Source organism: Lonchura striata, chromosome Z, assembly GCF_050655825.1.
Source record: "Lonchura striata isolate lonStrDom1 chromosome Z, ASM5065582v1, whole genome shotgun sequence".
NCBI classification, from domain to species: Eukaryota; Metazoa; Chordata; class Aves; order Passeriformes; family Estrildidae; genus Lonchura; species Lonchura striata.
In genome coordinates, this window is record NC_140740.1 from 8,212,177 (window position 1) to 8,226,747 (window position 14,571).

Genomic DNA, 14,571 nt, shown 5'->3' on the forward strand with positions numbered 1-14,571 from the left:
AAGAAGGTTTTTATCTAGATAAAATTTGAATTAAAATGTTACAGGACTGTGTCTAGCAATGAGTTACCCACTCCTTTATGTGTTCTGCCAATAATCCAGGAAATACTAGGAGCTTCCATGTGAAACTTGAAAACTCATAATTTAATCAGAATTAAGAGAGTGAGAACATAATCTTTTTAAATCATTGTTATCAGTACAGCCTGTGAATATCTTAGCATACAGTGAATGATAAAGAAAACGAGGTGTCCTTTAGAGATTTTGTTACGGGCTTCAGAGATTTCTTCTTACTTTTTTTTCTAATTTGTTGCCACCCCAGTAAATGTTGTGGTAGTGAGATAAGTTCTGAGCACAGTGGATGTCTGAACAACTTGGCAAATGATACTTGTTTTGAATTCTTAAAAGTGTGAAGTGTTGTGTTGGACAGTGGACGTGTTTTCTCCAGCTGACCACCAGCATGCTCTGCTGTCTGCGTTGCTTAGCTGTCTCAAAAAGTGCAAGGCAAACTTATGTGTTAGTACACTTTCCTTTCTGTGATTCCTCGAAGTTGCACATATGGAAAATATGTAGCATTTTCCTCCCCCACCACTGTTTCAATCAAGCACTCACACTAGTCACTTTGCTTTTCCCCTGATTTGCTGGCAAGCGGGGAAATGTGCCTGTGTTACTTATATACACAAATGATTTCTTGCACAGAGGGGCTGACAATTCCAACTCTTATTTGACCTGGTTTAAGTGACTGGCAAATTTTAGAGCTAAGATTAATAGGAAAACCATTTCTGTCTTTTCTTTGGAAAGCTTTAACTATCAGCAAAGTTTAGTATGTTAATGCAATATAATATTACTATGGGAAAGTTAGGGAAAGGTAGATCTGCAGTTAGGTGATTTCATAGATTTTTATACATATATATTATATTTTATTAATATTGGTTTGCTAGAAAATCCATGAAATTATATTTATGTATAATGAATTATGACTGCATCATGGAATTCTTGCCTGAACTCTTCAGAGGGGCAAAAATGCAACACATGGAAATTTCCTTAGGTTTTTTAATACGTAGATTTTAATTAGCTGCATAACTTCTCATGGTTTAGACAGTTACACTTTTGTGGATATGGCTGGATCAGTTTAAGAAATCATTTGATGCTGTTTGTGGTTGATTATAATAGTCACTGTCATAGCTGAGATGCCACGAAGGAATCACATGACTATTTCTGTTCTGCTTCAGTGCAAAGTTAGTTGAGACATCTAAACTTAGGCTGTCAAGCTTTAAGATATTCACATCAATGAACTGCTTGAGTGAGTAGCTAGAAGACGATATTGTACCATTGGGTTTGTTAAATGCTTCTGAAAAATTAGGAAGAAAAAAATTCAAATTCATACCAGTTCAGTCAAAGGCATATTGCTTGTTCTTAAGTTAGGTTTTTCTTTTGCTGTGGGTGGCAATTTATTACATTTTAACAATTTGATAGCATTTGGGGTAATCAGTGAGACAATGCTGAGATATAAGTGCAGGCAGGTAAATTGTGTTTATTTTACAAAACTAAAAGCTATGCTATGATATAACAACTGAATAATTACTAAACCTCTGAATTCCTAACAAAATCAGAACCATATCAACAAAACTCAGGGGGCCCTAAGAGAGAAAGGAATGAAAAAAGTTTCTTCACTTATTTCTGAATGTGTTTATAATTGCTCAGTTATGAAATTTCCAGCTGTTGAGAACTGCCATGTTTTCTTATTTCAGTTTGAAGGGACATAATATATTCCTAATATTCCTTCTAGACAGATTATTTTTCAGTAAGATTGCATGAAAAGTTACCCTCTTAAGTACTTACAAAATTAAACAACCTTAGATGAAAGTTGTGCATTATTAAGTGGTATTAATATCTGCATTTAGAGATTATAATTGGCAATCTATTGAGATCATGATACATAGAAAGACATAATGCTCTTCCAGCTTCCATTAAATGTATTTGCTAGGATATTCTCTGAGTTAAAAGGAGACAATTATGCTTCATACAAATATTATAGAGCATCATCAAGCTTGTTTCCTGTTGCTTTCTCCAAGCAGTGTACCAGTGATAGAAGTGCTAGCCAGACAGCCACATGGAAAGAAATTCATTATAATTTCATGAAAAGCTTCTGAAATTTGCCTTTAAAATGGTTGGTTTTTTTGGTCTGGCATTTGTTTGTTTGTTTGTTTGTTTTTGAAGATATTGCTAGTTCAGTGCGTTCTTTCCAAGTTAAAATGAAGTTCTAATAACCTTGGCATTCTTACCAAGATTTAGACAGTAGTTTGTGGCAAATCAATACTTTTATAATTTTAGCAGGCATGGAGTTTTTTTCCTATGCTTAAATTCATACACTAAAATATTTCCAGTAAGGTATTATGTATGAAGTATTCAAAATTTCTCATACAAGCTTTGCTGTGATGCTGCCCTTTGGGTGAGACCTGAGAACTGCAGAACTCAGTTATTGCTCACATTCTGTAATCTCCCGTCTTTATAGCATTTGTCAAAAAAATGCATTGAGCTTGATTTTTTCTTTCATCAGTTTTGCTAACTTCAGCAGAATTAAATGAATGAAGCAGATCTACCAACTTGCTCTAATTCTTAAAGTATAAAGAGAATGGACCCCAAATCAATTCCAAAGAAATATGAATTGTGATGAGTACTGGATTTTATTTTTTTCCTCTTTGATTATCTTGGCTCTTCTTCTGCTCTGTCATTGCTTTGTATAAGCAGAAATTCACTGCAAACTTGAATGTCCTTCAGCAGTAGAGGAGAAATATCAGATATGATAATAAAACTATTCTGCAGAGAGCTTCCTGATTTTCTGTAAAAGACTTCACTTTTTCTACTGTCTAATGGAAGAAAATTACCCATGTAAACCTTGTTCATCTCACATAAATTTAGATCATAACTCTCAGGAATACTGCTTTTCCCATTAATAGGATTGAGAATATTTATGTAACTTTTACAGGGACCTGAAGTTTTCACAGAACTGAGCCTTTGCAATATTTAAATAATCTGTTTACAACTCAATAAAAAATAGATTTATGGAATATGTTTCCATTTTGGAAAGGAGAAACTGAGGCAGAGGTTTTGCTGTTTTGTTAAAATTAGTGGGAGAGACCTTTGATGAAATCCATTCTCAGTCCCCCATACCCATTGACCATTATCTGCATTGTCATTTCAAGAAAAGGCAGTCTTTAAAGCTATGCATTAATGAATACCTGGTAGAGGTGTGGGGGTTCTTTTTTTAATTAGAAAGAAAATCAGAGATACAAAGGGGTTTGAAAGGGTAAATCTCAAGATATAAGATCAGCTGCCTATATGCAAAGCTCAGTGAAGCATATGTCAGCCCCTCTGGTATAAAAAAAAAAAAACAGTGAATGTGGTGAAATATTTTCTAATATGTGTGTACTCCTGGCTGAGATCAAGAAGTACAGAGCTGTATAAACACAGTATTTTATTTTCAAAATATCAGGTGAAGTTTTTTTTCATTTTTATGGAACTATTTTAAAGTTTTTCCAAGCATTCTAAAAGCACACTTCAAAGAATGTTTATGGGAAGTTAAAGCATGGTAGTACAGTTGCCATTTCTTACTCTTGCTATTAAACTTGGAAGCTTTTTCCTAAAAAACAAAAAGGGCTATTTTTACTCTTATTCTATACTAAATCTTAATGGAATAGCACAAGACTACTTACACAAAAAGAAAATCTATCAAAATTGAGGCCACTGTAACTCCGGAAACACCTTGAGACCTGAAGCATGTGAATGTAATCTCTAAAACCTGAGGAAGAATGAAATCCACTACTGCTCAAAGCCCAGTCTCCTCATGCAACTGAGGCACAATTTGTGCGACGGAGCTGGTGTATGCCCTTGTGTGGTTTGTACTGGGTTGGAGAATTTTAGGAATACTTCAAGGTTTTCTTCTTTGGACTGTCTCTTCTCCTTCACACTTCTCTGAATTTGCAGCATATGTGGTGGTCTGTCTCTGAACTTCATTCCATGTGCAGCATCATTACTAAATTATTTCTACTAAAGATTCAACCATAAAACACATTCAGCATCTGAATGTCACCCCACCCTCTCTGTACACTGCTGTGGCAGTGGAACCTCAAGGATCTTGTTTGAGCTCACAAGGATTTGCTTATTTGTATAGAAATAGAGCCTACAATCTGCAAACTCCCCATTTTGTCTATAGCTACTATGCAGTCTTTATTTTCTAAATCTGCACATTTTCCCATTTAACAGATAACATTATGACAATTTCCTTTACAGTCGTCTCAGGAAAAGCCACCACTACATGCACTGTGTAAGGAAGTAATATGTATGTAAGCAGCTCTTCTACACCAGTACACTAACCATAAAATCATAGAATGGCTTGGGTTGGAAGTGACCTTAAAGATCGTTTCACTCCAACATCCCTGCCATGAACAGAAATGCTTTTCACACTAGATCAGTTGCCTCAGAGCTCCATCTGATTTGGCCCTGAGCACTTGTGGGGATGGGGCATCCATAGGTCCTCTGGCCAACTTCTTCCAGTGCCTCACCATTCTCATAGTAAAGATTTCCTTCCTAATGTCTAAACTAAACCTAGTTTCTGTCATTTTAAAGCCATACCCCCTTGTTCTAGCTCTCTCTCTGTATGTCCTTGTAAATAGTCCCTTTCCATCTTTCTTATGAGGTTCCTTCAAGTACTGGAAAGCTGCAGTTAGGTCACCCTAAGGCTTTCTCTTCTCCAGGTGGAAAATCTCCATTCTCTCAGCCTTTCCTCACAGCAGAGGTGCTCCATCCCTTTGCTCACCTTGGTGCCTCCTCTGGACTCTCTCAGCAGCTCCATGTTCTTGCTGTGCTGGGACCCCAGAGCTGGAGGCAGCTCTGCAGGTGGGGTCTCACCAGAGCAGGGCAGAGGGGCAGAATCCCCTCCCTGCCCTGTGCCCACGGGGCTCTGGGTGCAGCCCAGGACACACTTGGCTCTCTGGGCCAGGAGTGCCCATGGCTGGCTCGTGCCCAGCTCTCACCCACAGCACCCCCAAGTCCTTCAGGGCAGGGCTGCTCTCGGTCTGCTCATCCCCAGCCTGGGCTGGCCCCAGGGATTGCCCTGACCCGGGTGCAGCACCAGCACTTGGCCTTGTTAAACCTCATGGGATTCCCAAGGGCCACTGCTCGAGCTTGTCCAGATCCCTCTGGATGGCATCCTGTGCCTCAGGAGTGTCAGCTGCACCACTCAGCTCGGTGCTAGCTGCAGATTTGTAAAGGGAGCACTTGATCCCTTTGTCTGTGTCATTAATGAAGATATTAAATAACACCGATCCCAATATGGACCCCTTAGACACTTCTCTCTGATGTCCATTAGGACTCACAACTATTAACCACTGTAGTAGAGTAATTCAACAGTATCCTATCAGGAATGCAAATATTTTGCTGGTATTTTAGTGGAAAAGCACCACTGAAACAGTTAAGGAAGGAAGCTATTGTTTATTTTTATAATACAAAACAATGTTTTCTAAGGATTAAGCATGGGTTTGCTGGTAGTGAACACTCCCTTGGTTTTCCTTACAACTGCAGACCGGTTGTCACAACAAATGTAGGAAGCTGTATTTGAAGGACTGTACAGATGGGCCTTTTAATTTAAGTCTGAATTCCAAAATATTTGAGAGTTCTTAAAAAAGTGAGAGGTGCTATTTAATTTTTTTCAAGACTTAAGCATGATTATCTGTGGGAAATCAGACTTATGAAGGGTTCAGGTTAAGATTTTTTCCCCTAGTTGTTTATTTCTGTTAAATTATTTCTGTTGCGGTATCTAGTTTCTCCAAGACAGAAAGGACCTGCAGGCCACCTAGAATACTACTACACATATAAAAATCAGATAGTGTAATTACACAAGTTTCTAAATCTCTCCTTTCTTGGTTTAATTGCTTGCTGGATTTATGTTCATTTGGGGTAAAAGGAGGCATTTAATTTTAGATAAGACTACTAATAAATATTTGAATATTTATTGCTGAAAGACAGGGCATAATAGCTTAAGCAAAGAGCTGATTAATTTATCTGTGTAACTCTCTGATTGGAGCTTGCATGCACCTGCCTAGCAGCTCAGACAAGAATGCGAGCGGACACTGTGGGACTTGGCTGCCCTCACCTTGCTTATTTATATGCTCCAGCATAAAAAAAAAAAAAAATATTGTCTGTTTTCCTGTGCTGTAAGTGGCAAATCTGTTTGGCAAACCTTATTTTAAATTACATTGATTTTTCTAAAGAATACCTTCCTGCTAATCACAGCTTAATGACCTCTCTAAGATAATTGCTGTTAACTTGTATAACTAGTGACACTTTGCATATTGGCTCCCATCAAAAAGTGCATTTCAAATCCTGCTTGTGCTTTTGCTTACAAGTCTTATCCTGTTTTGCTGTCTCTGTGGTTAATTTTGTTTCTTTTAGGTGCAGTTCTTGGTCTTGAAATGAAATATAATTTTGAAACATATATTTTAAATGTGATTCAAAAATGGCAGTAACAACTGTGTACAAGGGTAACTGAAAAATAAGTAAAAATCATACTTACTAGTATAAATTATTAGAAAACAAATACATTGGAAGAGATCTATTGTTCATGATGCAAATAAAATTATCGATGAAAGAGAATCCCGAACCGAGAAGATGAATCCATCAGGGTATTAAGTTCATCATTTATTGTTATGACGTTTTACAAGGGTTTATAGATTTGTCAGTAAAATGTTAGTATTTTCACTGTTTTAGCCTTTAAATTATTCTTTCCTAGCACAGTGGGCCTCAGATTACATCAGTTTATTAAGACTATACGTGCTTCTGCGGTCAGAGGTTTGGTTTTGTTACAGGAGAGATTTGGCTATTATATTGCATTATTACCTTCCATTGGAATACTCAAAAACAATGGCTTTGAGTGTTATTTCAAGTGCAGCTAATTTTTTCTGCCTGAATTTAATGCTTGAAATGCTAATTTTTGGGGAGCACAATACACTTCTTCATGAGAGGTTTATGGTTTCCATGGAATGTTTTAGTGTTCTAGTTCTTTCCAAGCTCCCTCTTGCTTCCCAGTTGGTTATGATTTGAGAGATAGTGAGGTGTTCACTTGACTGCTTAGAGACAAATACAGTCAAATACCAGAGAGGACTTGCAAGCAGTCTGATGTTCATTTTGAACCTTACCAAGTTGGTGTGTTAATGTTTTGGGGGTTTTATACCTCTTCAGTGGGTGAAGCTCACTCACTCCCTCAAATTGTAGACTCATAACCAGTAATTGGCAGCTCCAATTAGTTCCGCTCAGGGCTGAAGAGTCTCAGACTGTAACAAGGTCTCCCAGGACTACTTAAAGCACAAATACTGTACTCATATTTTCTCATTAGTTCCTTTCAGTTGCCACAAATACAATTTTCCAATGTTTTCAGATCTAGATCAGAAATATAATAGCTCTGTGTTCATACACACACACACACACACACACACACACACACACACACACACACACACACACATATATATATATATTCATAACTTACGATATCTTACAGGTAGAAGCTTTCAGTTTACTTTATTAACCTTAAACTTTCACTCAGGGCAAGGAATGTAGCGATCAACTGGCTAAGAGAAGAAAAAATGCAGGTTTCAGATTGCTTATTTTTTCTAGTCTGTTAGAGTTTTGTTATTATTTTTAAGCTCTTTTCAGTTTTAAGAAATCATTGCACATATTTATATGTGTGAAGTTATCAAGAATATGGGCCTAAATTTGAAATTGCCAGTAGACATATCTGTGTTTCAGTCGTGCAGTTTTGTGACTTTTGAAGAGACGTGTCGGCAGAGAAGCTTTATTCCAGTAATTCTTTGTAGACCTAAGTAATTTTCCATGTCTACAGACCAGGTGGGAAGAGCAGTATCCACAACTACGTGTTAGTGGATAAATTCCTGTACTTTCTGTAACCCAGATGGAGAGTTTTCTCCTGATAGCAATTGCTAGAAGTTGATCAACATTATAGTTATGTTGTTTTTACCTTGAGATTTTTTTAATTTTCAGAAGTAGAAGGACATCTTAAGAAGTTGAGACCATGAGTCTTAGGTTCATTAGTCTCTGAAGGTCATGAATTTTGGGATGTTTTTGGCGTGGATATGTTCGACATCACAGTGCTCAGTTATCTTACATTTCCAATTATCTTGCAGACTTCTGTAGTCTTGTAACTCTATTTTGAATTAACAGTATGTAGGTATGTTTTTAATTATACTATTGATTTCATTTTATTGTTTGATTGGCTGGTTTATGTCAAACCAGTTTGTGCTTTCTGCCTGTTTTTTGCTTCTGATTGCACTGTATATTTCACAGCATGTGATATTAATTTCTTACATTTAGAATCAAATGCAGTAAAACTAAATTGCCCAACCGTCTGTCAGACAAAAGCATTCATAAACTATTAAATAGGTCTAGGGAAAACTTGGTGTAAGAGTTTATTGGGTAATATTTTCAGGTTTAATAAATAAGCAATATCTTCTTAAAATTTTTCATGTTCTCTGTTTTGATACTTTAATGTATTACATAGTTCTAAATGATGTTCATTTGCCAAGTAGGAAGTGAAAATATTTAAATGTTGTCCAGCTCTCACTGAGACATGTGTATTAGCAAAGCTCTAACTATACTTTTATTTCTTAATTCCTTGGCTTATTTTTGATACTAAATTTATTTTGAGTGTAAAAATCTCTTTTTGTTCTGGAAGACTGTTTGTATTTTAATTCATTTAGTACAACTGATAAAAGCCTGCTCAGTAACGTTGGGTGAAGAGATTTAAGAAATTCTCTCAGCCTTGGCACAGAGCTGTTGCCACCATGTCCATATTAGGTCTCTGACAGAGAGGGGTTAGTCCCCAAGTTTTATGAGGCTCTGTTTTCTGGTGTGCTCACTTCTGAAATTTGCCACAGCTTTAAACAATAACGTTTATTCATTTTTTTTACCAGTATAGCTTGTTGTATTTTTTTCTAAGGTTAGGCTTCTTTCAGCAACAATTTATACATTGAACAGTCAAATTCAGCAACATCCATAAATAGAAATACTTCCAAAGATAGATAAGACTATAATCTGACATCATTTTGATGGATTATTGCAACAGAATTACGATGATCCTTGCTTTCTAGAAAAGGTTAATTTGATATTTTTCTCTTAACCTTTTTCTTTGCTGTCATGTTTAACAAAGATTAAAAGGTAAAAGCAATACAACTACTCTTATTTTTCCTTATGTTGTAAAGAAGTCAGTTTTCACAAGCAATTACATATTGTATGTCTGTCTATAGAGCAGAGGCAAATGAGGCCATATAAAGTGTTTCTACCGTCTCTGAATATTGATTTACATGAGGATGTTCTATAGAAAGGGTGATAGAAATTAAAACTGGAATTAGATTGACTTATGCAAGGTATAGAAAGCACACAAAAGCACATAAATTCAATATTTTAGCTGTATATACTTTTTTTCTCCAAACTAGATATTCCATTACCTCATTCTACTAGATGTTAGATGATTTTCATATTTTCAAAAAACATGAAGAAATGAGGCAATCAAATCACCATTGTTTAAACCTTTTTTCTTTTTATATTTTGGGGTTTTTTTCTTCTCTATTTAATGAATATAGCTGAAGACTGTGAAGGTTTTCTTTTCCTACTCAGAAAACTTGAAGATTATTTCATTTAGGTTTCAAGATGTCACTGAGAACAGGACTGGGGTCACTCAAGCCACTTTAAAAAACTTTAACCCTTAGAGCTGGCACTATCTCGAGATAATAAAGGATACATTTATAAGGGGGCCACACAGTCAAGTGCTTCTGCATTTGTGCAGATAATACAACTTTGACTCTGACTAATTGAAAAGGTGTGCAACTGAAATTGTAGAGAAAATTAGTTAGTCTTTTATGTCATCTTGACTGCCTTGTGGTGATATTTTAGACACTGATTGCTGTATTTAATTTTTGCTATATTAGTTGTCTCAGTGGGTAAAAATCAACAAAAATAATTTGAAAACCTTTAGATTCATTTCACATAATTTACAATATAGTTTTTAGGTTCAGAAATTTTATCCACGGGTAAGAAGTGTTTCATAATATGATTGTTCTGCTAAATGATATATATGATAATGAAAGCTTCTTTTAACCTCAGTGTCCATTGATTCTTTGATTATTTTTTGCTGAAATGCCCAATGAAAATGGTACTAATGAAATACATGATAATGATTTTCCTTTTATTCATATTACCAGTAGTAGCAATGATATCTCATTATTACAAAGTATTTTTCTGGAATAAATAATAAAAATATTTTCTCATGGTTTAGTTATCTTAATAAGCCAGTTGACAAAGATGAGTATGTTCTTCAAAATCATGTCTGACAGAAACAGAAGAAATTTTTAATGTATAAAGAGTGTATTTAATGCTCTATATCTTACCTTATTTTAGGAAAATATGTCCTTCTGTGGTTATCTTATACTAAAAATGCACAGTCCTGGTGTAAATATTTCTTTTCTTTGTTTATTCGTGAGGTAAGATAACCTTTACCTAAGGATAAGAATTGCAAAAAAATTCTAAATATCGGGCTTTCACAATTTTCCAAGGTTGAATATTTATAACAGTGTTAAAGAAACTGTGACTAAGGTATTCTGTCAGAAGTGTGCTGTTAATTAGTAGTATTTATTTTTAATTGTACTTTTTAGAAGAAGGAAGCAGGGAGAGGACAAATTGGTATAAGGGCTATTGTTCAGTTATTGCCTTATTGTAAACTGTAAGAATTAGGTGGTTGCTTTTAAAGCCTAAAATTGCCAGCATGAACAGTTAAATTAGATTAGGAGATAATCTATTGGAGGTGGTAAATGACAGTAAAAGGTCCCTGAGAATTTAGGTGCATCTTTTAAAAGTATGACAAATTCAGCAATATTTATTTTCCTAGAAATTGGAAAGTAATTTAATTTTGTGTACTGTTCAAGGGTTGATTTAAGTGTCAGTGTAAGTGATTGGGTAATTGACCTGAAAATTAAAGTCAAATATATTGGATCAGAAGAATTTCTTACAATTCATCTAATAAAATACACGTTAAAAAAGGTATCTATGTAGAAAATAGCACAATAGTCATGCTATCTGATCGAATAAACAACTGATCTACATTAATAGGATTGAAAATGTATTTTATGATTCTGTGATTACTGAGTGACAGTTTATAAGCACTGCACTTGAAAACAGAACTGTAATATAGGCTTGGTCACAGGCACATAATAAGCTCATATTGAATTTCATTAATTAATTCATATTAATTTTCTTGCTTACAAAAATCAAACAGCAAGAATAACATAAAACCTTCTATGTTTCATTGCATATTCTTCACAATTATGATAAGGCAAGTGAATGAGCTGTTTTCTCATCTATACAAGCTTCTCCAGCAGTGTGTTGGAACACCATGATCGTGTAGCATTTCATGACCTGATGAATGCTGATTCATACAGTAATCACTGAAGAAATACAAACATGAATTTAAAATTACAGTTTCTGATATTTTGTCCTCATTACAGAGCATTTATAGTTCTTCCCTTGAAGAAATCTGTCAAAGCTTAAAATTTACAACAGGAATTTTCCAAAGTAATAAAGAAATGGAAATTCACATTTGTGTAATTTTCCATTGTCTGTAGGTATTTTGAGCAGCTCACATAGACTTCAGATTCTTAGGAGAATATCCATATAAAGGCATTCAATTTAAAATAATATTTTTCTGTAGTGTAAACATGTAGCCATATTAATTTTTAGTGAAATGCATGGATCCATTTGCTAAATGAAGAAACTAGATACGGTACATTTTACCTGTGGATTGTACTCTTGATATTTAAAAGTGATTTACTATCTTATAACAGCAATTTTATTGTGTCTTCCAGATGTGTGGAGGTGATTGCCAGAGAGGGACGGAACCTGAAAGAACTGTATTTAGTATCCTGTAAGATCACAGACTATGGTATGTAATATACTTATATATTTATTTCTTGTGCAGATTGAACCAGAATTCACAGGGACTGTTATCAAAAGTGTTGGAAATGTAGAGATAAAAATTTTCAAAACCTTTATCCATAAAAATAGGAAATTTATAAAAGTGTTTGACTTGCTTAAAAATAGCTGTGGTTGGAAATATGAAAGTCAGTGTATATATTTGCTGCAAAGTATGCTTATAGAATTGGCAGTTACTGGGCAGACTGAGTATCATCCCCTTTGAACAGTCCTGGAGACCAGTAGAATATTTGAGAGAAAATAAAAAAAAAATATATATATGTATTTTTAGATACTGGAAAAGCATAACTAAGCAAGCAAAAATGTGGATTAACCACCTGTTGTAGGCCATAAAACTTGATGAGGATGATGGTCCTTTAAAAATGCTGTTATGGTAGATAGAGAGGAGCATCTTAGAATTAAATGTCCTCTCTGATAGGCCACATAGAAGGACAGATGTTTTATTTAGAATAGGAAAAGTTCTAGTGCTTGTTTGGAAAGGCTGCTTTACTTTTTCAAACAAGATACTGACATAAAATAAGACAATTTTTTTTTACCATAAGGCTAGTTTCTCAAATGTCTGTCTCCCAATTAAATGGCCAAATCTCAGTAGGATTTACAAACTGTATATTTGACATACTCATTTCAGTCTTGCTGATTTTTTTAATTTTATACTGCCTAGATTTTAATAAAGAATTACTATGTTGAAGTGATAAATTGCCATTCCAGTGGTCACAAACTCATTCTTCTATTTTCCTTTTCAAATTCTGCACTTGACTGCGGTTTGTACTGTGCATTCAAGTGTTGTTCTGCAGAGTTCTGTTTACCTTATGTCCACAGTATTGGAACATGAGGCCACCATGCAGCTGCTGCAGCTGCAGAGCTTGGAGCGTGGCAGAGGAGAGGGAACACGAGCTTTTACTGCCTTTTCCTCTGGTCCGCTGCTGTTTGTACTTCCATGGGCAGAGCAGACGTTGTCAGAGTTGAAAATGGATTTTCTCAGCTTGACACCACTTGTCCAAGATGAATTTCTGAATTTGTGAAACATCTTGTGGAAATTCAAGGAGGGAAATAGTCTGTAGAACACCAGATGATAATAACGAAGGTGATTCTTGTCACTGCTGAAGGGCAGGAGGTGCAGGATAGGGCCTGAAGGCAGACTTGTCTCGTCTGTCTGTGTACTGCAGATCTGGGGGCCCTACTCTTGTCCCTTCTGACTCTGACAACTCATGTGGGAAGAGTTATTATGGGCATAATGGAATCCATATTTTGAAGATCAATAATTTCTCTAACTGATTTCACCCTTCATTCAGTGCAGTTACTCAGAGGAAAACGTGATTTTTCCCAAAAGTAGGGACAGAACTGAAAAACTAAAGCAAAGAAACCTAGGAGAGAGAAAACCTTGCTTATGGAAGAATAAAGAGAGAGAAAAGGAAGTGTCCATAGCTAGATGGAAGGCAGAAGGCGTGTTTCAGAGAATGAATGAGTGGAGAATAAATGTAGCATTTGGCTGATGTAGCTCTATCCAGCCACACGTTCTCTTCTCTATAGTAAGGCCCATCTGTCACTATCATGTTGTAATCTGCAGTCACTGGCAATTTTAGAATATTTTCTGTTGATACTGTTGCTCTTAAGCTTTACTATTCACATAAAAATTCACCTATTTTTGCTGTTAAGGATACAGTAAAAGAGGTGAGGTACTGACTGATTTTTGATGCATTATTGACTAATTGATTAGCATTATAATCTTCAGCATGTCTCAGCATGCCAACCTGACAAATAAATTCTGCTTTTAATATCTGAGCTGGAAATGCAAAACAAACTGTAAGAAAGTAGAATTTTTAAACATAATTTATGATTTCTAAGGAAGTCTAAGATTAAAGCCTTAGATTAAAGATGTGATAGCAAGTGAATGTTTATTAGGTTAACAAGAGTGTTGCAGGGTTGAGCCAGGCATCACCCTTTTCTCATTTACTTTCTGGCAATTAGTTGAAGACTTTCTCGCATTTCTTTTGGTTGCTGTTAAGTTAAAAAGTGAGCACCTTAGAGTTTTTGCGACCTCTGTTTGTTTTTGAATCTCCTTTATCAAAGAATCTGCCTCTCTTCTCAAGGGGAGAAGAGCAGCTGCAGTTCCTCAGAGGCTTTTGAAGCCCTCATGTCCTCAGTAGAGGAAATCAGCTGAGGAGCACCTGCCTGACTTCTCAGGAACCCTTTTAGGTGGTGTCCCACGATCTTGCAAAGATGCAACCTCACTCACACGGTTCTTCAGGCTCCATCAGAGGGTGTGTGAGGCTCTGTGAGGCTGTGACTGGGTGAGAGCACACCGTCCTGTGCAACTGTGCTCTGTTTTTCATAATCCTGAGTTGTCCTTGCTTTGGCAATTAAAATCCTAAAAGGTTTGTACAGATGCAGGATTTTGAAAGCCCTCTTTGCAACTGTTCAGTGACAGGTTTTTTATGCTATGAAAGTCAGATGAATTTTGATGTCTGGGACAAGATCATAATTGCTTAGTAACTCAATTGGGGAAAAAAAAAAGTAATA

The 14,571-nt window shown here is 35.7% G+C and overlaps 1 protein-coding gene across 1 annotated transcript in view; it reads left to right on the top strand.

The window, feature by feature from the left end:
- Positions 1–14,571, top strand: part of FBXL17 (F-box and leucine rich repeat protein 17) — a 274,595-nt gene that overhangs the window by 171,072 nt on the left and 88,952 nt on the right. Inside the window, exon 7 of the mRNA XM_021524805.3 lies at positions 11,925–12,001. Within this exon, the coding sequence (XP_021380480.2) occupies positions 11,925–12,001 (77 nt within the window). The remainder of the gene's footprint in view (positions 1–11,924; positions 12,002–14,571) is intronic.